The sequence below is a fragment of the Ruditapes philippinarum genome, unplaced genomic scaffold (assembly GCF_026571515.1).
Source record: "Ruditapes philippinarum isolate M1 unplaced genomic scaffold, ASM2657151v2 ctg59_1_1_1_1, whole genome shotgun sequence".
Classification (NCBI taxonomy): domain Eukaryota; kingdom Metazoa; phylum Mollusca; class Bivalvia; order Venerida; family Veneridae; genus Ruditapes; species Ruditapes philippinarum.
In genome coordinates, this window is record NW_026861752.1 from 98,330 (window position 1) to 126,202 (window position 27,873).

Sequence of the window (27,873 nt, forward strand, 5' to 3'; positions counted from 1 at the left end):
AATTTACTTCCTTTTTCTTACATTTCAACCTAGATGGTATTTGAATAATAGGTTACAGATTCACTATTGTTGAATTTAAGAAAGACCTTGATTATTATTCTGAAACGCAAGTGTCATCCAAGCAGAAAACTTCCTGTTAGGTAAGTTGCAAAACATTTTTATTTCAATGTTAATGATTTTTTTATACGGAGCACCACTCTAGCGTTATATTTCTTTACCTGATATATTGTGTAAAAGGAGGATAAAATATTTGTGAAGTGCGTATTTAAATATTTTATCCCGATTATAAAGACATATGATTTGCAAGAATATGGTGTAGCCTGTCCTGTAATAGGTGTATGTGATTTAAAATGAACATGGTAAGATAAACTTATGTACATAAATGTTAATGACAAAAATGTTTCTTTTATAACATATCACAATTTTAATATAACATATTACTTCATATTCTTAATAAGTGAGTCTGCTCCGCTAATAAACAACATTGAGCATAATAAGTTTTAAAGTGAAAGAACTGGTATTTTTTATATTTTGTTGAAGAAACGAAATTTTATTCTTACTTAAAAAGCGATAAATCATTTTATTTTGATACATGACTTGATACATGACTGAAAATCTTGAAACATTATACACACTTGATGATTTGTAATTGTTCGTTTAATGATGAATTTTCGATGAAATGTTCAGAAGTAGATCATTTACATATAGATATGCATGTGTCGCGTAAGACTTGGCATCACAAAGATGAGGATACTTGCCCTACTTTGGATTACATGTTCATTGATTAATGCAGTATATTCGGATAATACTAAAGGTAAGGGCACAATTACCTCTCTATTTTTTCTGCATATTGTTGATCTATAAATTGTGTTAAATTTTATATTAACTGTTCAGTGTTGTGTGAAGCACACAAGTCATCTGCTTTATATCTGAACAACTAAAGGGCGGTTTTCATGTCGGCGGTTTTCATGTCGGCACTCTATTTGCGATGTTTGCAATACCTTTATCAGATCACTGCATATTTCAAAAATCATAAATTCAGAAAATTTAAACAATAAATAACATATTCTGACTTTAGTCCTATTGATACTCTAACTCAAATTACAAACAAGTTGAAGCATTTAAAAAACCGATGTCCCGGGAAATGCGAGTTTTCTAATCTAAGGCCGGAGCACTTTTCTTTGACATGTTTGAGGTGACTTCGTGTGTGGATCGGATTCGATCGAGTGACCTTCTGTAGGAATCGTACTTGCTTCGGCTGTTGATTTGATGTCGACCTTTTCGGGGCTATCTTCGTGCAAAATTCAAAAGTCCATATTCGTATGTCCATCTGGTGTCAATCTCGGGACTGTGTGACGCCTTACAGCCTGACGATGTGCTACCATTTGCAATTGAGTGACCAACGCGTACCGCTAATTATCGATATATAAAACTTGTTACTGTAAAATTTTGTTTTTACCCGGGGATAAGATAACAAGATCCACATTTGCGATATCCGGAGTATCTCTTTAGTGATTTACCTTGTATGTAAAAGAAACAAATGTTTCTCACTGAATCAATAAATTTCTGTATTCATTGGTTCCACAACAATAAATAACTAACAATCCTTAGGAGTATGTTGTCCATATTGGTTCCTGGTGGCGACTATAAATAAACGTATATCTCTGAAAATTCAGGAATAAAGGGGAACAAATAATCTGCTTATTATATATAATAAGATCAACTTATCAACAAAATCACTGAAACGAACGATTTCTTCTTGCCATGAATAAGAATTATTTTAATACAAAAAAAAAGATAAAAATAAGACTTTAGATTAAATATGGTAATATGTTTTTGCCATGCATTTAAACCTGATGTTTTACCTCTCGTTATTTTTTCTATCACCTTGAAAATAAAACGATATGATGAGTTTCTTTACCATTAGATTTAACCCGAACAAATCGTTTGTATTAAAGCACCAATTTTATTATTAATACGAAACTAAACATAAACAAAAGATGGTTTTTGCCATATTTAGCAATTAAATAAAAAAGTAACCTGAATATTTTATCATAAACTAAGACGTATTAAAAGGATATGAACATGTTTTACTTTATTACATGATATGTTTACCATTAATGAATACATTTTAACAGAATAATGTTTATAGATTTTATATAACATAGTTAGGTGTCAGGTGGGTATATTTGTTTGTTTAATTAATTCTATAATCTTAATTATGAAAAACTTTGAAATATTTGACAATGCTAAACATTATTTTATGTTGTAAATTTTTGTCTTTAAATACTAGGTAAGATAGAAATTCTAAATTGTTGCATGTTGTAATAGAATTTGAAAAGTAAGTTAACAGATTTATGAAAATGTGGTTGATGTTGTGAATTTACAGTTTTGCAATTATTTCTTTCATCTGTTTTTTTATTGCCCCTTCCATTTTACCACAGGTGAGGACTTGGTTTTGAATTTCAAACCAGATGAGGTGATGATTAACTCAACAACAAATTTGACTTCATTTACAGTTTCTTGCAGTTTTTCTGGACAAACGTTTTCAGATATCAATTCATTAAAACTGACCTTTGTAAAGGATTCAAGCTCTCTTACAATTGAGACCAATGAAACAGGCCAGATACCATTGATTTCAAAGTCAGGTGAGGATACAAAATGTAATGTGTTTGCTTATTTATTTATTTATTTATTTATTTATTTATTTATTTATTTATTTATTTATTCATCTATTAATTAATTCATTCATTCATTCATTCATTCATTCATTCATTCATTTATTTATATATTTATTTATTTATCATGTAGTAAATCTATTAATTATTGATGTGCATTGAATTTGCATTTCTTATTACAAGCCATTCTTTGAGTAGCAGAACATAATTATGTGATTTTTTGAGAACTGATCAAGACATTTTAGTTAATCAGAATATTGTTCGTCCGTGCAATAACGTATTGGACAACATTTACTTTTATACCAGTTATAAATTTTGCTTATCAAATATGAGCAAATATATATGACGAAGTACACTGGGCAAGGATCAGTATTCGGTGTACTTTGCTAGTCTTGGTAAACTTATGTGCTTCGTATTAACTTTAATACAAGACTCCACATCGAACCGAATTTAAGTACTAGTTCAACTCGCTCTTTTGATGAACATATGAGCCGCGTCACGACAAAACCAACATAATCGATCTGCGACCAGCATGGATCCAGACCAGCCTGCGCATCCGCGCAGTCTGATCAGGATCCATGCTTTTCGCTATCAGTATCTCTACTTGTAATAGGGTTTGTAAGCGAACAGCATGGATCCTGATCAGACTGCGCGGATGCGCAGGCTGGTCTGGATCCATGCTGGTCGCAAACCCATTATGTTGGTTTTGTCGTGACACGGTTCATATTGTTTACTTCCTATGCATGCAGTGTTGCAAAATTTAACTTGTTGTTTACCTTATCTTCTGTAGGTATTTTCAAAAACGCAGAAATAAATGATACTGACACTTTAAATGCCTTTATGAAGGGTGAACCTGTCTTGGCTACATATATTGAGAATGTGCCATTTTCAAGTCATATTGGACTGTACAATTGTGAAGTTAAAGCAAAAACTACAGCTGCCGGAAATGCTTCCATTTTCATGAAGAACGTATCAGCTCTTTTACCTGCGTTCAGTATGTTGTTAATATTTAGCAAGTCATTAAACATTAAAACGTTTCTACAGAGATTGTATGAAGCAAACTATTTGTTAATATTATATTAAGTCTTTGCGTCTATCGATTACCTGAAAAATCTTTAATTGTTTATTTAGTTAAGAATTACTTTCCATAATTTGATTTCTTATTAGTTTACACAGAGGTAAAGGTGCTTCCGAAAGTCGCATAAAACTTATTTCCGCTGCACCCACTGCTCACCTTTCCACATAAACAATTAGAAGCATAGGTTTAGTGCGTGCTATCATCAAAGGCGTCGGTAGGGTTCCTCTCGAGTAACAACTATGTTTCTTAACGTTACATTAGTATAAGTACGTTACATAAGTAATGGTATGTCCAAGGAAGCAAATGTGATATATATAGCTTGCAAGAACCTGATTCACATTCCAGGATAAATGTATACAATCATAAAATATAGGATTGTCACTTAAAATAAGAGGGAAACTTAATCCCTAAAGAAAGTTAAATAACGTACGATCATGTTTCCTTATACCTGTAAAACACTTATTAGTTCCAGGAAGGCAACCCCGAGCATAATTAATAGTGTTACTCTCAAAACCTTGATCCGCAAATGGGTGTAACTTAATATGTAACCTTATCACTTACTGGTGTTTTCCTAAAAATTATGACGAAAAACAACTAATGTAGACTAGTATCAATTTATAAAAAACGATTTGATTTACAGATCCAACATTTAACATGTCGTGCAACAGTTCCAATGATTGCCTACTAGGTTTGGTAGACGCCTGCAAAGATTCAAAATGTTTATGTGGCGAGGAGCATTTCTATAATGGGATTACATGTGTATCTAGTATGTCTATTTATATAACAATCATCAAACGGGTTACTAATACTTTATCACTGTCGGAGTTAGAATTCTTTAATTTCTTTCGTAAGTCATAGCTTTCAATTTAATTGGCATTAACTTTTGACTTGGCATGAAGTTAATTTTGATGATTGGTTGAAAGTTCAATTAATTTTATATGCCATAACCAATCAACTATGAGATAATTTATTATATATAACATTCCTGCTTTGTTACGTGCTGCACTGCGTTCTGTGAGCTTCAACTTCCCACGTTGATCTTGGGCAAGTTTTATTTTCAATTTCTGTCGTTATATGACTAAATTATCATTATAACTCATATCAATACTGCTTTATTTCATTATTATTACTTATTATTATGATAAAAGAAATAATGGTTTTTAGAATTTATTATTTCAAAACTATAAATTTATTTCAGCTAAGTCAAAGGTTCCTTACAATCTAGGTTATATTTGTAACAGAGTAACACACCTGCATCACGATATATACAACTAAGCCAAAATTACTTTAGAATCGAGGTTATATTTGTAACAAAATAACGAAATATCATGATAAAACATCCTATATTTTATAATTATTATCATTAAGTACCGGTTTACCAAAACCTGAAGAGTTGTTGCCTCTTCCGACATACCATTTTATTGCAGTTATAATACTGTCTTCAAAATGAGCTTTATTGCTTTATTGTCTTTTTTGAATATAGCTTGTTTTATATTAATCTGTTTTTTACTTATTTCAGAACAAAAGTTTGAAGGTAAATGTAAAAAAAGCTATGAATGTTCTACATGGTTATCGGTCTGTGATGATCATGTATGCACGTGCCGCCAAGGTTACTTCTACGACAAAGCAAAAGACAGCTGTACAAATATTGGTATTCACTTTTTTCTTGTTATTGAATACCTATTAAAATATATCTTAAAAGCACAGTCATATTTTCATTTAATATGCAACACTATTGCAAGAACCGTTTGCAAGGAAATATTGTATTTTATACTTTTAGTCTTGAAAATGGATCACTGCTCCAGTCCGGTTTTGAGGGGCTTGAGCAAACAATCAACTTAAACCAAGCCTGCGCTTTTCACTTTCAGTTTTTCTTTTCATTTTACTAGTCATATCATTTTGTTTTTGCGTAATAAAAAAAACAGTTTCGTCATCTTAAATTTCAGTAGAAATATAATAATATCTCAAAATATACTAATACAAGGAAAATATTGTATGATGTAGAATGGTACATTACGATTCCTTATGAATATTTCGTATAAATGAAAACGAATTTCTATTAATTGTTTATGACTCAAACCAGTCTTGCCAGCGTTTTACAAGGCAAATTTGATCTCCAATGAAAACATGATCAATCAATGAAGTACAGTTAACACCTATGCAAAGTTCTACTTCTAAAAATCAACAAACAAAATTGAAATACCTTCTGAAATGTCAAAAAGTGTGTAAAGAACGTTTAAGAAAATTAGGATTAAAATCCATACAATATATCAATTTATAAAGTAACTTTTGTAAAATCAACAATCTTCATAAAAAGTTATTTACTACTTCTTTAGAGCTATGCCCACAGGACGCCTCGTATATTTTCTCAAGGAAGGATAACGTGTGTTACGGTGTTAATATGCAATGTGATAATGGTAATTGCTCCTGCCCACAGAATTACACATCTCTGACCTTTGTTGATAATATGCCGAAATATATGAATGAGAGACTGTGGACATATGGTGAGTAGTCATATGAACATATCTTATACACCTAATGGTTTAACAGCAAATATCATTGGACATGAATTAAGCATAACGTTGTATCATTTTTTTAGTAAGTCTTATTGAAGAAAAGCTTCGGAAGAATGCATGCACTGGGTCATACATGTTGGCTTGGTTTAATGTCACGACACTGTAAAGAGACATAATATATATTTTAATATATACAATAAGCTCATTTTGAAAATGTTTGACAATGAAGTTATCATTATATTTGATATCACTTGGCTTTATTTACTGCAGAGTTTTTGTGACCTTTGATGGTAACTTCACGTTTCAGCCCGCTCTCGTTATCAGACGGACTTCACGCGAATACCGCGTGCCAAATTTTTGTTATTCTGTTCCGTATCTGTTCCTTTTTTGGACTCTTCGTTCGGGTTAATTCAATAATTACGAAATTCCGCAGCGGAATAGGTTCTATATCGGGAATAAGAATATATTAGCGATTTTTTGTCCTTTCCAGGATTTTACTCAAGCAGTAGTGCAAAGTTAAGTGAGGACCAGGTTATGTTACTTTTGTCTAGAACGTTCAACTATTCTAATGCAGAGGAAGTCAATCCAACATGGTATTGGCCTAATGGTGAAAAAATAATCATTAAAGATATTGATGATACAGAATGGAGTGCCGGTAACACCGGCTGTCTATATGTGCTCTATGACTCCTGTAATTCTGTTATAAAAGCATCATCACCTTGTCCACTTAAACATGTTTACCAAGGATGTCTTATCAAATGTAAGTTAAAACAATTACTAAATTTTTTTAAAAGAAGCATATAATATAAACATAAAGATTAACACGGTAGATCGACTTTGACATAAGGCAGAAAATATGAAGATCAACAAGGAAGGGCGGCGTTCAATGAACGCAACCCCCACAAGACGAAGAAGCAAGAAGTCTTGCTATTAAGGTATCTCCATACAGAATCGTACATTCATATTGTTTGTCAAAAACATCAGGACATTTAAGTCCGAAACGAAGAATTCATATAAAGGGTTTAAATTGCTTGAATTTCATAGAAAATAATTGAATGTTCTCCTTTTATATGTAATATAATGGTTTTCTTGTAATAGGATATTGCGGAAAAATAGTGTGACTTTACTTTTATAAAGTGTGTCTTAACTTGATCATGCTGCATGTATCACAATTAGGTTAAATCATAACAAGAAAACACTAAAACGCAAAATGAACTTTTAGGGTTATTTTCTAGTCTTACGATTTTGTACGCTTGAGCAGCGAAATATAACATCTTCACCAAACTCATCATGGTGGATTTGAATTATGTTTATTAAGGCAATGCTGATAAACGAAGGATATATTCAATTAGCGGCATTAGATGGTTTATCTTTAAAATTAAATGAAGAAAGGTCATTTTGAGCTAAAAAGAGTAAATATGTTCATGCAGCAACATTTGTTTTGTACGTTTTTTTAGTACCAAAAGCTTATTGCAAAGAAGATATTGACAACAGAAACACAACATGGAATTTCACAGAAGGTGGAACAGTATTGAACAAGACTTGTCCTAAGGGATATGAAGGTGCTATTTTAAAACACATTGTTGTGTATAAATCAACCACACTCATTTTTTTGTGTCGCCTCCTACAAAGTAGCAGCGACATATAGGGATTGCCTATCCGTCGTCTGTCCATCAGTCCGTCCTTCTGTTCATCACAAAGCGTGTCCGGAATATTCTTCAAAAATTACTCGTAAAATTTTATCCAAACTTTACAGGAAAGATAAGTTCCAAGTTGAGTTGTGCATTTCGTCAACATTTTCCAGGTGAATGATTTTTGTGTGGCCTTTTAATCATTTTTATTTTTAAAGATTGTCCGGACTTCTTCTCATACATTAGTAATGTAATCTGAATAAAGTTTACAGGAGAGATCGGTGGGTATATTACAAGGTTTTCTGATGATTTTGGCCGTGTTATGGCCTTTGAATAAAAACGGCCTTTGTCACTTAAAATTTGAATTCCCTGCTAGTGATACACGCTACAAGATAGCCACGACTTATTACGGTTCTTTTTTGCTCTTATATATGTCCGTCTGTCTGTCTGTCTGTCTGTCCGTCTGTCCGCCACAAAACTTGTCCGGACTTCTACTCAAATACTATTGTGTAATTCATCCATTTCTTTCTAGAATGATCAGTACCAAGTCTAGTTGGGCCTATTTTCGGCATTTCCCATTTTGTATGATTTTATTGCATACTCCTCAAAATCTATTTGGTGCAATTTCATCCAAACTTTACAGGAATGACCAGTTCCAAGTCTGGTTGTGCCTATAATCGGCATTTTCCATTTTTATGAATTTATTTCAGACTCGTGCAATTTCATCCAAGGAATGAACAGTTCAAAGTCTAGTTGTACATCTAGTTGTACATCCAAACCTTGTCGTCTATCAGTCCGTCTATCTGTCTGGCACAAAACTAAGGACAGCTTCTCAACACTTACTGGTGCAATTTCATCCATATTTTACTGGAATAATCAGTTCCAAAGCTAGTTTTGTCTATAAGCGGCATTATTCATGTTTATTATATCCCCTTAAAATTTCGGGCGTGTTATGTTATACCCCCTTGCGTACAAACCAGAGCTACATTATGGGGTTTGGTCTATTGTTCTCATAACAATAGATGTCTTTGATGTCATTCATTCCGTTTCTCTTGTGGGGTTATTTTCTGCATTGTAGGGTTAAAAAGAACAAAAGAAATACAAAAAGAAAACCCCATAATGTAGCTCTGGTAAGAACGTCCGTCCGTCTGTTAGCAATTTGGTTTCCGGAGCATAACTTAAGTTCAATTTGGCCCACAAATTCAAACTTCATAGGATGATTGTCCATATTGGGTAGAAGACCCCTATTGATTTTTGCGTCACAAGGTCAAACGTCAATGTCACTATTGCCTTAAAACTGAAAACAGTTTCCGCAGCATAACTTAAGTTCCATTTGGTCCACAATATTCAAACTTTATAAGATGATTGTCCATATTGGGTAAAAGACCCCTATTGATTTTGGGGTCACAAGGTCAAAGATCAAACTCACTTTTTCCTTAAAACTAAAAACATTTTTCAGAGCATAACATAAGTTCCATTTGGCCCACAATATACAAATTTCATAGGATGATTGTCCACATTAGGTAGAAGACCCTAATGATTTATGGTCACAAATTCAAACCGTATAGGATGATTGTCCATATTGGGTAGAAGACCCTTATTAATTTTGGGGTCACAAGGTCAAAGGTCAAGGTCACTATAACCTTAAAACTGTAAACAGTTTCCGGAGCATAACTTTAGTTCCACTTGGCCCACAATATTCAAACTTCAAAGGATGATTGTTTATATTAGGTAACAGACCCCTATTGGTTTTGTGGTCACTATGTCAAAGGTCAAGGTCACTATTACCTTAAAAACTGAAAACAGTTTCCGCTCAATCACTTAAGTATTGATCAACCTACAGTTGTAAAACTTTACAGGATGAACAGCCGTGTCCAATGCATGACCCCTATTGATTTGTTTTGGTTTCAAAAAGTTAAAGGTCAGGGTCACAATGATCTTCACACTGAAAATTGTGCTTTCTGGAGCATAACACAAGTTCCATTTGGCCATCCGTCGTAGCATTTTTACTAACAAGATAACAACTTGATGGTGGTGGTTTATATATATGAAGGTTTATCAGCTATAAAGGAGGATTGCTTTGGAAGGATGTAATACTTTATTTAATTCCCATATATTACAAATGCTTTCGGACATATAATGCTCCGCCTAGCGTTGCTCTTGTTATTTTTGTCAGAGTAATTGCCCTTTAATTTCGTAAAAGCTACGACAAATGTATAGGGAATACACTGGTCAACCACCCCTCAATACAACTGTTTAATTGTCTATCATCAGGCGACACATGTGACCACTGATTGCTCATGTTAAGCTTTTCTCTAGCAGCATTTAATTTAAGTTTAAGAAACCTTACTATTTTAAAACACACAATTCTATTTTTTAAACAATTATTCAAAAAGGATGCTTTTTGCTTATATTGATATATAGTCATTTATGTTTTAACATTAAAAGCTTTCATAAAATCTCTAATGTTTATTACGAATCTTTCAATGACAATTGAGCCGCGTCACGACAAAACCAACATAATGGGTTTGCGACCAGCATGGATCCAGACCAGCCTGCGCATCCGAGCAGTCTGATCAGGATCCATGCTGTTCGTTATCAGTTTCTCTATTTGCAATATAGTTTGTCAGCGAACAACATGGATCCAGATCAGACTGCGCGGATGCGCAGGCTGGTCTGTATCCATGCTGGTCGCAAACCCATTATGTTGGTTTTGTCGTGACGCGGCTCAATTTATGCTGCATATCGTCTCAGTTTTACAAATAATACATATGGCATTTTTCCTTGTTTAGGTGAAAAAAGTTTTGTGTGCATTATCCACCGTGATGTATCCATTACATGTAACACATTGTATCTTGTCATGTGAATAAATCATCTTTTTACTGAAAGTGCATCAACATATTTACACTATTCTCTTTCAACGAACATTGATTTTTTTATCTTCGTTATTTGATACCATATGCTTTACAAGTTGTAATATCTCAGCACAACTACACTGGTATGAACAATTCAGTATTTTACGATTAATGCAGAATTATACGTAACATTTGATGTTTTGTTATAGGTAACGTGACGCGTGAATGCCAAAATAATGGCGTGTTTAAAGCACCACTTTATAACTGCACATCAGTTGTGTTCAAAAACATTTCTAATCTGGTAAGAACTTTTATAATTATTGAAATGAATTAGACGAACGATTTAAAAAATAAAAAGAATAATTACTTTGTTGTTTATCCGTTCAATGGCAATTGATGTCAATGGTATGAAACTACCATATTAATGAGTTGTTTCTGTTTTGGCATTGATCGTTTCAATAATACGTTGTGAAAACTGATAATATTGCATATCATTTAATGAGACTAGAGCTTAAAGAATTCGTCAAATCTTCCGTATATAAAATGTTACCAATCCACCAATACCCAATGATGGAATTTGCGTGAAACACTTAAATCACAAAACTTTTCATTTAGCTTAAAAATGGAAACTTGACTGGCCCGGAGGCCTTGGGGAATGTCAGTTCTGAAATTAAAGACAATGATGGCGTTTATATAGGTGTCCTGATTCAAATCCAAAATATTCTTGGGGAAGTTGTTAACCGGTTTGACAATGAGAATATATCTGTACAGACGACAGAGGTGAGTATTTTTTAAATCGTTAATGGTTTAATTTAATACGAATATTTTATTTATGATTCGAACTAGAAGAATCAATTGACTAAGTCTAGTTATTTAAAATAATACAAAAGTACATTGATTTTATCAAATGTATTGATTTATTAATTCCAGATAAAAATGGTGCAACATAAAACCTTATACTCGTATTAGTCACGTGTACTTATTCCATGTGTATTTTTCCAGGACTTCCTTGAAACAGCTAATTTTCTCCTTGACGACGAAAAGAACGGGAAAGAATGGAAAAGCCGAATTGATAATGTAAACTATACACTATTCAATCAGTATTCTTGTCGATATATGCGCCGCGTCACGACAAAACCAACATAGTGCGTTTGCGACCAGCATGGATCCAGACCAGCCTGTGCATCCGCGCAGTCTGATCAGGATTCCATGCTGTTCGCTATCAGTTTCTTTACTTGTTATAGGGTCTGTAAGCGAACAGCATGGATCCTGATCAGACTGCGCGGATGCGCAGGCTGGTCTGGATCCATGCTGGTCACAAACCCATAATGTTGGTTTTGTCGTGACGCGGCTCAATGATCATTTCTCAGACTCGTATGTTTCAAAGGTTATTAAAATTAAATGATTTAAGCATATATCGTCGCCTAAGTGCAATAACACGGAATAAGTTATTCTAAATTTGATAGCAATTAATCAATCAGTCATTGCTACTGAGGTGACGATATTGTCAAAGTCAGCTTATCGACATTGACAGGTTTTGGTACGATGGGATTTTAAAAATGTGTTTATTTCAGGAAGGAAAAGGAGCCGAAGATTTTCTACCACAAGTTGAAAATTTTGCAAAACAAGTTGCAGAATCGTTATTGAAAAGTAACGATGCTTCACTCAACATTTCGCAACCAAATATAGGTTTGAAATTTTTTTTTTCCTTAAATGTTTATAATAAAATTGGAACCATTATGGGCATAAAAAACGTTTTTATTACGCTAAACTGTAATGTGCTTATTTATCGCAGGTGAAAAGACCTGTGATCTTTCACTGGCGGTATCATTAAATGTTTATCTTTATGATTTGATAGGAATATAAATTTAAGGATATGATCTCCTGCTATATTATGATCTCCTGGTATAATGTATCTCATTATTATCCCCCGCCTATTCAATCGGGATGGGGATATTGTTTGGGCGTTGTCCGTCCGTCTGTCCGTCCATCCGTCCGTCCGAATTTCGTTTCCGCGCTAGATCTCTGGCTGGAGTTCAACAAAACTTTATGGGAACCTTCAATACCAAGAGGAGGTGCGCATATCGTCTGCTTGTTTCGGTCAGTCACTTTAACTCAGAGTTACGGCCCTTGATTAGTTATGCAGTATGCATATACAACAATATTCGTTTCCTCGCTACTTCTTCTGGCTGGAATTCAATAAAACTTTATGGGAACCTTCAATACTAAGAGGAGATGCGCATATCGTCGCTTTGTTCCGGTCAGATACTTTAACTCAGAGTTATGGCCCTTGATTAGTTATGCAGTATGCATATAGAGCAATTAACACAGTTTCCGCGCTACTTTGCAACTTCTGGCTGGAATTTAATTAAACTTTATGGGAACCATTAATACCAAGAGGAGATGTGCATATTGTTGCCTTGTTCAGACCAGACCCTTCATTACAGAGTTATGGCCCATGATTAGTTATGTAGTATGCATATAGAGCAATATTGCTATTTTGATTTCAACAAAATTGCCCTAATATACATGTATCATGTACAAAGAATATTACTGTTTATATCATGATTAATATATAAATAAAGCCTTATGCCTTCAGTTGTTGTGTTAGTAATAACCAGTACTCGGCGGGGGATAAAAATTCAACGAATTTGCTTGTTCTTACAGGATCTGAAGTATACATTTCGTAAAATTATCATTTTACAGTTTCGCTTTTCTTTCCTTAACGGTTTTTGCACATAATACTGTATTACAGACAGTCATGAATAAGTTACATACACAAGCAAGTAAACCTTAATATTGACATATCTTTCGCCAGTTTTTCAATATGCTACCGTAGACACAAACAAGACTAAGGTAGAGGACATTGTGTTTCCAAAAGACCTCCAGGATGATGCTGAATGGAATGCAACAAAAACATTAACATTATCTTTAGATGTTGCTGCATTTTTAGGTTGGTTTTAATAACTCTTTACCTGCATTTCTTAAGTCAGACAGTCTTTAATCATTTTTTTTTTGGTGTCAGAATAAAAGTTTACAGTTAAGAGCCTGATTGGACAACGATGTTGTGCAGACTGACCTGGCTGAATAAGTTGTTTGGTCATGGTACGTTTTTCACTAGGCAAATGACTTAAACAAAGAAAAGAAAATTGTTAATTATTGTTTTGGCAGTCGCATTTAAGTATGTTAATAATTTACCATGTTGATATTGGAACAATTGTAAGTGCATGAATATCCCACATATAGATTAAATGAGCCGCGTCATGACAAAACCAACATAGTGGGCTTGTGACCAGCATGGATCCAAACTAGCCTGCGCCTCCGCGCAGTCTGATCAGGATCCATGCTGTTCGCTATCAGTTTTTCTACTTGTAATAGGGTTTGTAAGCGAACAGCATGGATCCTGATCAGACTGCGCGGATCTGGTCTGGATCCATGCTGGTCGCAAACCCATTATGTTGGTTTTGTCATGGCGCGGCTCAAATGGAGTCTACACAGATTATTTTGAATTTTTATTCATTCAATCAATATGTTAATTTTTATATTCAGGCCAAAGTGTGACAGCTTTCACGTGCCTACTCTTTAGAAATTTGTCTCAATCTGTTCCAAATACACTTCGAGACAGGTTAGTATTTATTCTGCAAGTAACCTTGATTATTATTTTTCTATCATTTGTTTATGGCCTTTAATTTGTGACCGATTGGTAAAGGTTACCGACTTCAGATCACTTGCAGCTCAACGCTGTTGGTTTGAATCCCATCATGGACTTTGGATTATTTCATGTGATGAAGCTATATAGCACGCTTAATGGGGGTTAGTGTTTTTATCTAAAATAATGCACGTAGGGGCACCTGATGTCTGAAAGGTCACCATATGACCATTTAAGTGTCGATGTGACTTAAGATATAACACACTATCATTTGTTCTTAAGTGTCCAGTTTATCCGCTGGTCTCCATGAGGTTATACAATATCTGCTTTATGCAATACTCCAGAAACAGTGTAATATGTGAACCACGTTTATTTTTTCATGCTTGAGCATTTACATAAAACAAAGGCTTCTGTTACAGCACTCATACTAACGGATTTAACCGATAATAAGTGATCATTCTGGATACATTTAAACGATATTACTTTTCTACTAATTTTAATGAAGCTAAAAAGATATATGAATAGAAATATATGGTGTATAAAAATTTTCAGGTCAAATAATGCAACAGTTGATATCAATTCCCAAGTCGTTTCGTTCCAATTACTGCCAGAGGCACCGAAAGTACTGCAACCAGAACTAGAAATAGTATTCCAAGGATTTAAGGTGATAAGCTTACATAGTCCGTGTATGGGAACATGAAATAGATAAAAATTGATTTTCAACAGTAACTATTGATAAACCAATTAATGAATTAATAAAATGCCGACCTTTATTTAAAATAATGTATTACTTGTACAATTTACCTGCACGATAACAATGAAAGAGATTTCCTTTTTATGCCCAAGCCACGCTTTACCTGTTTTCACAGATTGTCCTTAAAATTCAAACTTAACTGAAGCTCCCAAATGCAACGTCAAATGTAATTATAAATAAATATTTTCTCACTTCTGAAGTTAACACCATTGTCTTGCACAATTTCAGGACATGACATCAACAGAACAACATTGCTCATATTTGTCTAAGGATTCAGTGTGAGTTAAAATGTAGTATAACTCTTTACCTAGTATAACTAACAGTGATTATCCATTAACACACGTTTAGAACCAGACGAGTTTTTGCACTTACTTGCAGACTGACCAGACTCTATACTGTTGGTATCTCATCATTTTCTTATTTGATTTTTAAATGCCAAACACTTTTAAATCATAACTGGGCAAATCCATTTTACAATTTCGGCAGACTTCAGTGTTGATTTTTGATATTTTAATTTCAATTTCAGTTAGAACATTGTTTCAATAAACCTTTTTACAAAATATAATATTCTACTATAAACTATTTTACCCTTAAGAACTACTTAAAATAAGAAAAATATTGAAACTGAATGATTTATTGTATTTTTAAAGCGGTGAAGGACTGTGGGCAACTAAAGGATGTAGGAAGGTTTTTGGGAACAGTACAACAGTCAAATGTAAATGTAACCATTTGACAAACTTCGCACTGCTTATAAGTCCATACAAACCAGTAGGTATTTATTGAAAATAACTATAAACAAACTAATCAATCTCCTAAGTGACCGGCTGATTATTTCTTAAAACATGCACTTCGAAACGTTTACTAACAACGATAAACTGGTGTGTCGTTTTGTGTTGATAGTAAGCAAAGATGATGTGCTCTCGTCTGATGGAATATACCTTATATGCATCAATAGTTTCTTTTCTATCGTACAATAAATGAGCCACATCACGACAAAACCAACATAGTGCGTTTGCGACCAGCATGGATCCAGACCAACCTGCGCATCCGCGCAGTCTGATCAGGATCCATGCTGTTCGCTATCAGTTTCTCTACTTGTAATAGAGTTGGTAAGCGAACAGCATGTATCCTGATCAGACTGCGCGGATGCGCAGGCTGGTCTGGATCTATACCCATTATGTTGGTTTTGTCATGACGCGGCTCAAATGTCATACAATAAAACATTTTATAGACTTTCATCATTGCACATTACCCGTGGTTTGTCATCTTTAAAAAAACGTTGTTTTTAGTGTACATTATAAAGTACTCCGGGACTTAATTATTCAATTTTGTATGACCTTGAAATTTAGCAAGTGCTTCGAAGTTATTAATGTGTGTCTTCTCTTATCTTATTTTATTTCTTGATTTATCATTACATTGTAATTGTTTTATAATTTTAATGAAATGGTTATCAATAAAGCATATTTTACTATTTTATAAAACTAGTATGAATATTTGATAATCACGGTAAGGACGTTAAACTAGCGAAATGTTTGTTGAATATAATATAATAATGAGCCGTGTCACAACAAAACCAGCATAATGGGTTTGCGACCAGCATGGATTCAGACCAGCCTGCGCATTTGCGCTGTCTGATCAGGATCCATGCTGTTCGCTAACAAACCGTATAACAAGTAGAGAAACTGAAAGCGAACAGCATGGATCCTGATCAGACTGCGTGGATGCACAGGCTGGTCTGGATCCATGCTGGTCGCAAACCCATTATGTTGGTTTTGTCGTGACACGGCTCCTATGTATTACACGATTGCACATTTTATGTTTTGAGTTTAATTCAATTTTAGCCAGAGAAAGATGCATCAATCCTCGGTATTATAACCATTGTGGGCTGCTCTGTGTCTGGATTTTTCATTTTCATAACTCTGGTCGCTCATATTCGCTATTGGAGGTATGTATCATTCAATTAACTCAGAATTATGATATGATTTCTCATTGGTGTACACCACTGAATATACATGTTCTGTCAATTTTCAAACTGTTTCATGTCTTATTACAATTGATTGCGAAAATATACAAACGACAGTTGCTTCTATCAGTTACATTTGTCACTTGTTAAAGACTGAAATACACAGATTGACTAACCATATGAGCCGCGACACGACAAAACCAACATAATGGGTTTGCGACCAGCATGGATCCAGACCAGCCTGCGCATCCGCGCAGTCTGATCAGAATCCATGCTGTTCGCTTACAAACCCTATAGCAAGTAGAGAAACTGATAGCGAACAGCATGGATCCTGATCAGACTGCGCGGATGCGCAGGCTGGTCTGGATCAATGCTGGTCGCAAACGCACTATGTTGGTTTTGTCGTGACGCGGCTCATATATTTATACTTAGAATAGAGATGAACACCCAAATCCAGAGGTGTTTATGCATAGACTGTGTGAATAAACCTTAAGCTCAGGTATAAATGTGTTATCTACATTTCACACATAATCTTGGCTTAGATGTAGTTTATTCGTCAAATATTTTGCTTTAACATGTTTCATTTATAAGAATTGTATGTTTGAAAAACAGCCCTTATTGAAGCTTTAACACAACCAACACTGTAACACCACTATATATCTATATAAAAAAAAACAGAGAGAAAAATAATCCCTTAAGAAAGCGCAAGACGGCGACATTGAAAATGTTGCAGGTTCGGTTTGAAAAGTGCAAAAATAATCGCCCACGCCCTGGTTTAGGCAGTATTCAACATTTACTCGTGTAATGGTAAAATTTTGAAGAATCAGTGTTGTTACGACAATGATAACGAAACCTTCAATGTGACGTAAAAAAGCGGCGTATTGTTCCCAAGAAATAGAATGCTCATGTCCTAAATGAGGAAACAATTGGTGGAACTAAACAAACTAGAATTTTGAAGTGATATTAGAAGTTATGTAGCCTGTATAACATAGATCAGACATCAAAAGACAAATTCAAAAAGCAAGCAACATACTCTAAGGGGATTAAACATATTCAAATAGAAATACTGGAACCACGCAACTTGAAATATTACATCCTTTATTGAATGTACCTGGTGACTTTTTAGGGCCTCCACAGAACTTGGTGACTATTAACGGCCTCTACTCGGCACAAACAACATTGATGTTACATTAAAAATTATTACACTCGTAGTGATTTTGTCACTATAGACAAAGAAGAAAAACAACCGGTGTTAAACTGCCAATAAACACTGGTTAGGGACTACATGTACTTGTATATACGACTGTTATGTTTTCTCCCTCGATTATATAGTTTCCAAAGCCTTTTATAGCAACACTAAAAAGCATTTTTATTCATATTTTCAGTTCTTATAATGTTTTCTTTTCATACAAATTGAATACCGAAATAATATCTTACATACACTTACGCCACACATTTGATCCATATTAGTGAATAATTATTTTGACAAAACGACGCCAATCCGTAAGCAGCGTAATGACGTCATCATAAGCATAAACGCTGACGTCAATTTTCGTGGTCAATTCCTATGAATCAAATTAAACTCCAAACCGGTGTTAAATAGCCGATAAACACCGCTCAGACCGATATTATTTCATGAATAAGGAAAACAATCACTAAAGAAATATTAATGACATGATATATATAGAATAATATTATATAGTTTAAATTGAACAGAAAAGCAGTGAATTCAATTTTCTTTATACAAGAACAGAGCCATGAAGTTACGTTTTCCCATAAACCGGATGATTGCCATTGGTCATGACATTCTTTTGGTTCGAAAAGTTTAACTGGACAATTATTCCAGAAGGCATTTTTACATTTCAGGTTAATGAAAAGTGACAAAACAACATTAATTACAATCCTGTGTATAATGTTTCTCATATGTTACGTCTTTTTTCTTGCGGGGGTCACACAAACCTCAAATAAGGTAAGATAAGCTACAATAATGCATTATTCTAGTACTTGCAATGCATGAATATGTATAAAGTATCATCTGTGGTCCAATTTATATGATATACAAACAAGTACAGATAAAAATTCTTCAGAATGGTTTCACAATTATACACGAATATCAAGTAATCTTAAGCTAGAAAGGTTATACATGTACGTATTAATTTTGATAAATCAACATCTCTAATAATACAGTCGGTTTTAAATATTTAGATACATATCTAACAAATTGAAAAAAGCCATCATAGTTAATAAAGTAGTTACAAAAATGTGTCAGTGATTGTTTATGACTTCAGGTAAACGTTTAAGGTCAATGTTCACTTCACAATTAATGCTTGTTGAATGTATTTAAGCATGTCGACAGTAAAATATATCAATAGCCCTCAGTATCATGAATAAGTCTATTTATATTTAAAACGAAATTATTTTATTTACATAACATGTAACAAAGTAATTAATGAAACAAGATTTATTTGCTGATAAATTTCAACGTAGGAAAGATTATTTTAACCATTATAATGTGTACGTTTGCTACCATAAACTTTATTGTAAAATTAATGTTTATTTCAGACGATATGCACGGGTATTGCTGTAGTCCTGCATTACGTTTTCTTAGTTTTGTTTTTCCTTATGCTTGCGGAGGGGATGACCGTTTTCATCACAGTCACCTTTCCATTTCATAAAAAATCCCATATCAAAGAACTTCTTATAAGTGCTTTCGGTGAGTAAGATGCATATATTGTTTTGATATCTTTAATTGTACTTAGATTTAATCCACATAATTTGAAAAATACAAGTAAAGAAATAGATTTGGTATATTTATTAAATTAGTTCCCCTCTGTCAACAAATTGAAGTGTTGCCGTATCTTTACCTATGAAATTGATTCCTGTTTTTAAACGAATTGAATTGTTGTTGTTGTTTTTTTTATTTGTTGTTTTTTTTTTGTTTTTTTGTTTTTTTAAATATCTACACTTATTAAAGATATACTATAGTAAATATTAATAATTAATACACGGTCTCTTTGTAAATATTACACAAGCACGTTTTGACTTCACACAAAGTAGATATGTAATGTTTAAAATCCTACAACTAAACGATTTTGACAGAACGTAATAAATTAAAATATGACGATCATTTTAAGTCAATAGGCGTATATTACATTAAAGAGACAGACTGGACGATAATAGGTGAACGCGTTCAAACTAGATCTGTGTAATTTTTTAAATTAAACATATTAAGATAGAAACTTTTGTTTCTAATCAAACTTTATGTGATAAGAAAATATTTTACCAGTGAATATATTTCTGCAAATGTTTCGTTGTCATCTAACGATAAATTGTTCTTTTTACTAAATTTTTTATCTAGCGAAAAGCGCTAAATTTATGGTAAAGCTTCGCCAGCAGAGATTGTTAATATTCATGAACTTGAGACTTAAAGATATGACTGTTCAAATTATGTTTGCGACCAATGGAGTAAACCGCCATCTGCTTAAGACACTTTTATAAATGTAAACAATTTACTTACTTACTTACTTACTTACTTACTAAAGATGATCACAATATAAATATATGGTGTCATTAAAAAAAACTGGCAGTTTTTCTAAGAAAAGACCAACTTTTCGTGACCTGTAATAGGGAACGCAGCTTCCAATACATAGTTTATTCGTGTGCTTTTTATTCAAATTAAACATATTCAGTAGGACTTTCATAGTTTTTATTAAATTGTTGTGATTAAAATATTTTACTCAAAGATGAGCGTAGTATATCTCTAAATTGTTTCCTTTCTCTAAACGAATACAATTGTTTTTTTCTTCCTAACCTCAATAATTTGTTTCCTTTCTGTAAACGAATCAAATTGCTTTCTGTCTCATACATGTCGTTCAATGGCGATCAAAGCTCGCCAGCAGGGAGTGATAACTATGCTTGTACGTTTGACAAACAAATGAGCCGTGTCACGACAAAATCAACATAATGGGTTTGCGACCAGCATGGATCCAGACCAGCCTGCGCATCCGCGCAGTCTGATCAGGATCCATGCTGTTCGCTAATAGTTTCTTTACTTGTTATAGGGTTGGTAAGCGAACAGCATGGATCCAGATCAGACTGCGCGGATGCGCAGGCTGGTCTGGATCCATGCTGGTCGCAAATCCATTATGTTGGTTTTGTCGTGACGCGGCTCAAATGTTGAGACATGTGATCACTAGTAATACACATTAATTTATATGATTTCCAGTGTTACCACTGATACTCGCAGTAACAACTGCAGCTGCTTCTAAGTTTGATGGATATGGAAATGAAAACAAGTAAGTCATGTCACACCTTGAAAATAAAGATAATTGTAATACAATTCTTAAATCATTTACATTTGTAGGAAATTGAAACAAAAAACTTCAGCAACTTTAAGTACATGAAAAATGAGGAAAGTTTTTTTAATGGCGATGAAATTGTTAATAAGATGAAGCAAATGAAGTTGTTATCAAAACTGAACATTCTATTAGTATTATAAATCTTCTTAAGTTTATGACATGTGCTTTATGCGAGCACTTTTATTACCTTGGTTGAGGACTAAATAGATTATTATCTATCATTCCAGAAATTTCGGTCCACTTTTATATTTTGATCGAAAAAATGACACAAAATCTGTAAATGCATATCAAATACATGTACATTACAGTTGCTGGCTAACACCGGACTCCTGGCTTTTCTGGATGTTTGCTGGACCAGCTGCTTTCATTATATTGGTAAAAATGTCGGACAATATTCATAACAAATTCATACCGTTCATTAATTAACATTTCTCTTAATGGCATAGTATACACAATGTTATTTACATTTTAAAGGATGTAATTTGATTGTTAAAAGGACATCATACACTTCAAAAATCAGTGTTAGAATGATTATCACATACAATTTTTAATCGTAAAGTCAACCTTTAACAATCACACTTGTAGTATGTTTTTATTATCATTATTGCATTTTTTTGTATTTTTTTAAAAAATATTTCAACTGCACTTAACTATTTTAATCTTTCAAAAAAAATCGCCATATTGGCAAACTTCTGGTCATAGAAAAGGTGATGTAGATAGTAACTACTGTCCGGTGTCAAAGGGAAAATATCGATATTGTGGTGTGTATCATGTTGTAGTATATATAATTATGTACATACTTTATAACGTTTTATTTGCTACATTTTTAAATCACGTTTGAATTCTCTTTTTTTTCCAGGCAAATATCATAACGATTGTATTGTTCTTTCGTAGACTGTTCGGAACCAAAGCGTCTCATCTAAAATCTTTAAAGGAAAAGGCCAAGTATAAAACAATAGTCTATACGAATATTTATGTATTTTATTTTATACCACATAAAAACATCCATAATATCCTAAAGAGAATCACTAATCATTTCATAACACTAATATATATGAAAAATAAGGGAAAATGTTTAAACTGCTCCAATCTTTGTTTTTATTTTATATACTTGTGTTACTATGTGTTATCTGTCTGTAGTTAATTTTGCATTACATATTCCTCAAACAAATTGAAATGTTATTCTACTACAATTTTTTTTATTTTCGTTTATAATAGGTCCCATGTAGTATCTTTTAATTTTCAGAATGACGTCTGTAGCCATAGGCGTTTTAACACCTGTTATGGGGTTAACCTGGGTATTTGGATTTTTATCTGTTAATGAAGAAACTTTATGGCTGCAATATGTGTTCTGTCTGTTTAACAGCTCACAGGTATATTGATCATAATAAATGTATATTTCGGGTCAAATAATTAAAAGCGCGTCATATCAGCTGATTGTCTGAAAAACTTATGCAAGTTCTAAGTTCCGATAAATATCATTCTTCTTACGTTTACCACAAAGGAAAAGGGGTCTGCTTTGGAATTGTCCCGGATAAGCTTGCGGATTCGAGCGATATAGTTCTTTCATTCACTCTGAGTTTGATGGGTAGTATGGTTTGATGCCAACGTAATGTGATACGTTTGAAGTAAATGACGTCTTTGGGAGGTGGATACTAAACAAATTATGATCATAAGTACAGCTGGAGAATCTGTCTTCAGTTATTTAATTTACAGTATAAAAAAGCCTCACATAGAAATCAAAGAGTCATGGTAACACTTTAACATATCCAATGAAAATTAACCGAAATCAGAACAAATTTTATTTCTATAAATGGCAAAGTAGAAATTTTTGAGTAATAATAGTTCTCTTTATATATAAAACCGTCACTGTTTCTTTTTTTCAGGGCGTTCTCATTTTTCTGTTTCATTGTGTTGGAAATAAACAGGTATGATATATAAAATGTATCTTTGATATGTTTGATTGATGTTTCTTTTCTGTAATCAAAAGTGTGTCGGTTATAATAATGTGACGCTCAGTTAATGTTTACCTAGTCACATTTGAACACAACTTACGAAATTCTAACAATAGCAAAGAGAGGATCAGATCCGACAGTTGAGTATTCTTTTATTGTCACAAAATTTATAAATGAGGAAAATGAACAAAAAGGGACATCTTCATCCAACAATAAATCTTTCTGATTCTGTAGCCAAATGTATAAACGAGCCGCACGAAAGGTTCAAGTTCAAATTTAATGTATTGGCTCCCAAGAAAGACATGACATACATTTAACTAGGCTTTCTAAACATGATGGTACAGTTTCCTTTGTTAACATTTTATAGACGATTTATAAATAATTAAGATGTAAATAAAAGTCCAGTGACACTTATCTTGTAATCGTTATTTCAGTATCCAATGGTATTTAATTTCACGTGAAGACATGTTTGGTATTTGCATCAACTAAATGTAACATTTATCTTTTCACTTGTTATCTTTAGTTAATATTTTTTAATATTTCTTATCACAGTTACGGCAAGCTATGAAGGCAAGTAAAGAACGAAAACGAACAGTTGAAGAGTTTAACTCCGAGCTAAAGGGTAAGATGAAGGTAAGTTGATCACATACTAATTAGAAGTTAATATGTCATGACAAGGCCGTCAAAGCTGATCATTTACTTTTAAATAATAATAATAATAATGATAATAATGATGATGATGACGATGATGATGATGATGATGATGATGATGATGATGATATAGCCACGCGTGTAATAATCACGCTACATGTGTTTCCATCTGATGCACGTATGATATATTCGACAATCTACCCAAGCTTGACAAGTTAACAGAACAGGAGACATTCAAAATGACGTATACTGACTGACCATATTATTTCATAAAGTAATGATATCTTTATTGTAGAAGAAATTTGCCAATCATCCACAAACAACAACAACGACGACAACAGAAAGTAATTTATCCAATACAGAAGATAATACGGAGAGCAATGTTGATCACAGTACCACGGAAATTCATAATGGGTCTGAAGACAAATTGGCAGCTCCCGGGGTAAACAATTACTACAGTGTGCAGAAAAGTGTGCAGTCTGAACTGAAGGAAAAATTATCTGTAGGATATATTGTGTGCATATATATACAATAATATATTTAGTTGAATATAATTTTGGATGAAAGCTTTACCAGGAATTGCAGTTTAAGTTGATATATTTTTTATGAATTATATTTTAAAATATGTCTATAATGTAAGACTTTGGCCGTATAAATTTAAAATCCTTTAAATGAATAAGCAGCATTTTGTTGAGCTTAACGGTACATTTATTTCTTAAATGTTTTTAATACCATGTTTTGTTTTGTGTATAATGGTATATTTGAGATATAACGTATTTCATGTATTTTCCTGTAGGAAATGTTCACAGATCAGAATGATAATAAGAGCAAATCCAGCGAAATTGCGACCGATAATTTAACAGGCAGTACTGCTAGACTAAGTGAAGACTTTACCGGCCTGAAAACAGACAACAGTGATTTAACAACAACTTGCCTTAATCCAGAAAATGCGACAGAGAAAATAGACTCTAAAGCTATCGAAAAGTGCGACACGAACTTAATACCTGAAACAAAACTACCGGTATCACAATCATCAAGCGATGAGGGCCAATGTCTGTTTGACACACCATTCGTTGATGCCATTAATTCCGTAACTAATCAAGATACTGTGTCAAGAAGTGTCAGCAAATCTTCACTAGAAGAAGGACGTAATGTTCTTGTCAAGGATGAACCGTTAATTCAAACACTTGATGATGTTAGATCAAAACAAGAAGGTGAAAGCATAAACACAGATGATGGACAATCGGACGAAATGAGCGTGTCTAATACAAACGAAACTGGTGTACCGGGTGAAAATACCACTAAGACGTGTCCCGATAATAACTTGACAAGTAACATCGGTACAGTGTCCCGAAGTTTGACAGATAATGATTATGAGGTTATTGATGGAGATGGTGATTGTGATGATGATATGTTTGCAGATAAAAAGTCAGAAACCACCACTGATTATGAAGAAGTAACTGAGTGTTCAACGTCATCCGATATGCTGCACAATGAAAATAAGGATCCAAAAGGCTGTAGAAAAGAATTCCTTGAAATCCTTGCATTTGACGAGTAGTTATAAAAGTTTATTAGAAACGATATTTATAGTAATGGATAAATGTCCATAAGTAAACGTGATGGAAAGAGAAATTCAGTATATTTACTGATCACACAACGTTTCTGATAAAATTATTCCTTTTCTATTTTTATTTCTTTATTGTTACTCGTATTATTATTTTTATTATTTTCTTTTATTTTTTATATATTATTTTTGTAATAAACAGATTCGTTTATCTAAAGTATTATAGCATAACACTATTAAAGCAAATTCATGCATAAACAGAAACTTGGTTTAACATTAAAGCAAATTATAACAAGGATACTGATTATGTATGTGAAAACTACATTAGTCATTTCATTTGTGCTGAAGGTTATGAGTAAAATGTTACTCATCTTATAAATGCACTAACCTCATGCATAAGGTACTATTTAATTGGACATACCAACTGAAAACTAATCCAAAGCTGTTTTAATCTTCCTTAAACTATAAACATACCTTCAGTCCTTTGAAATCTTTTTGCGTGTGAAGGAGAACACATACCGGTAAATGATACTTGTTAGTATTCAACTTTAATCAAGTACATTTGAAGTGATGAAAGTATACGAATGTGCGTTTACATTATAAAAACTATTTTGACTGCACATAATTATATTCTTATATATTAATTATGCTTATGATATATATGTATAATAAAAACTAACATGTGGAAAAATTCAAGGTTTATGTTGTTTATTCTTTAAAGTCTGCTCTCTATATCTATGTCTTTCACACACACACACACACACACACCAACACACACACACACACACACACACGCACACACACAAACACACGCGCACACACACACACAAAACTACAGAAAGTGACCAATATTTTCCCTGCATTCAAGCTGTTTATCTACGAGTGTTTCCAAAAGTTTTCATATCGGTTCCTTTGGAAAACGCTTAAACGATTCGTTTTTGTTTCATAATGTTATTATGGCAACTTTCTGGAGAGAAAAAAACGTGGAAAGTCTCTTTGTTTATTCTAGTCGAGGATATATATTCTATTTTTTTAAACATGCTCTTACCCCTTTCAAATAATGTAATAATACAATCAGATGATATAATTTAATACATTATAAAACTGAAGGTCACAAAGGGAATCCAGTATTCATGAACGCAGCGTCCACAATATTCAAGTCTCATCATCATGTAATAAAACTGATAAAATTCTTAAAACATTAGACTACAAGATATAATATTATATAAAATACATAAATGAGTTATCAGAGACTATGCACACTTGAGTATCTGAAAGAACCATCATTGCTATGATATAAAACTACAGTATTCAAATTATATAAATTTCTCGAGATATACTTGCTAAAGGGTCGTGACCAGGGTACGTTGTACCTACATAAAATATGTTTATGTTTAAAATGTCATGTTCTCGTAAATCCTTTTGTTATTTTTTAAAGTTATGGCACGTACAACAATTCGTTGTGGTCATTAAAGAGTGCTCTAACTCGAAAATAACGTATCCTCTGTTGCACTGACAATATTCAAAATTAGTATTGGAACGGATTCAAATAGAGGAAAAACATAATCCCTAAAGAACGCTCACATAGAAAATATTGCAGAATCGGTTTGATTGGGCATGTTTATGTGCGGTGCTGGAAAAAAGGTAATGTCCACGCTCCCTTGCACCGGCTTAAGCAGAATATTCAACATTTAGCATAAACTTGTAAAATTTTGATACATCCGCAGATGTGTCCATATAACGATTATCATGGAACCTTCACGTGACACGTTAGTGTCACTCCATGGAAAGCGGTTTATGGCCCTAAAGTAGAAAAATGCGTGTGCCCTAAACGAGAAGTATATATGTCGGCTAAATTTTATATCCTCGTAACAAGTTGATACCTCTACGCCATTTTTCAGTGCTCTTCAGCCATATAGAAACATTTTTTTTTTCATTTGCATTTTGATAATTATTGAAGATCAAGTTATTAAGTATTCTTGTACGGAAGACAAAATACTACTTTGTTTAAAGTAATAAACGTTAACGACAAATTTGTTCAGCTCCAAAGCTGCATTGAAACATATGATAAAACATATGTTTGCCATTCGACAGACGTTAATATATTTGGTGCAAAGATTTAATGTGTCTTTTATAAAACCCCATTATCTTGTGTGAATTTTTCAGATGATATTTAAATCATTGTTTACTTTTAAATTAAACTGTAAATGAACATTATGTA

The 27,873-nt window shown here is 33.2% G+C and overlaps 1 protein-coding gene across 3 annotated transcripts; it reads left to right on the top strand.

The window, feature by feature from the left end:
• LOC132716688 (adhesion G protein-coupled receptor L2-like) lies at window positions 1-26,339 on the top strand. Of its 3 annotated transcripts, none has more exons than XM_060700008.1 (29): window positions 1-140; window positions 709-814; window positions 2,445-2,648; window positions 3,469-3,672; window positions 4,397-4,522; window positions 5,276-5,407; window positions 6,093-6,260; window positions 6,763-7,032; window positions 7,730-7,834; window positions 10,968-11,059; window positions 11,374-11,538; window positions 11,761-11,835; window positions 12,333-12,447; window positions 13,577-13,711; window positions 14,308-14,383; window positions 14,960-15,071; window positions 15,390-15,439; window positions 15,812-15,929; window positions 17,003-17,106; window positions 18,991-19,093; window positions 19,687-19,837; window positions 21,350-21,419; window positions 21,791-21,857; window positions 22,342-22,427; window positions 22,729-22,855; window positions 23,369-23,410; window positions 23,990-24,070; window positions 24,384-24,590; window positions 24,885-26,339. In XM_060700008.1, exons 2-29 carry the CDS (start codon window positions 715-717, stop codon window positions 25,644-25,646), a joined length of 4,047 nt encoding a protein of 1,348 aa, XP_060555991.1. In that variant the 5' UTR covers window positions 1-140; window positions 709-714; the 3' UTR covers window positions 25,647-26,339. The 3 variants fall into 3 exon arrangements, with proteins under 3 accessions (XP_060555991.1, XP_060555992.1, XP_060555990.1); XM_060700009.1 differs by lacking the exon at window positions 1-140 and adding an exon at window positions 191-359 and having other exon boundaries at window positions 24,384-24,530; XM_060700007.1 differs by lacking the exon at window positions 1-140 and adding an exon at window positions 193-359.
• The last annotated feature ends 1,534 nt before the right edge of the window (window positions 26,340-27,873 follow it).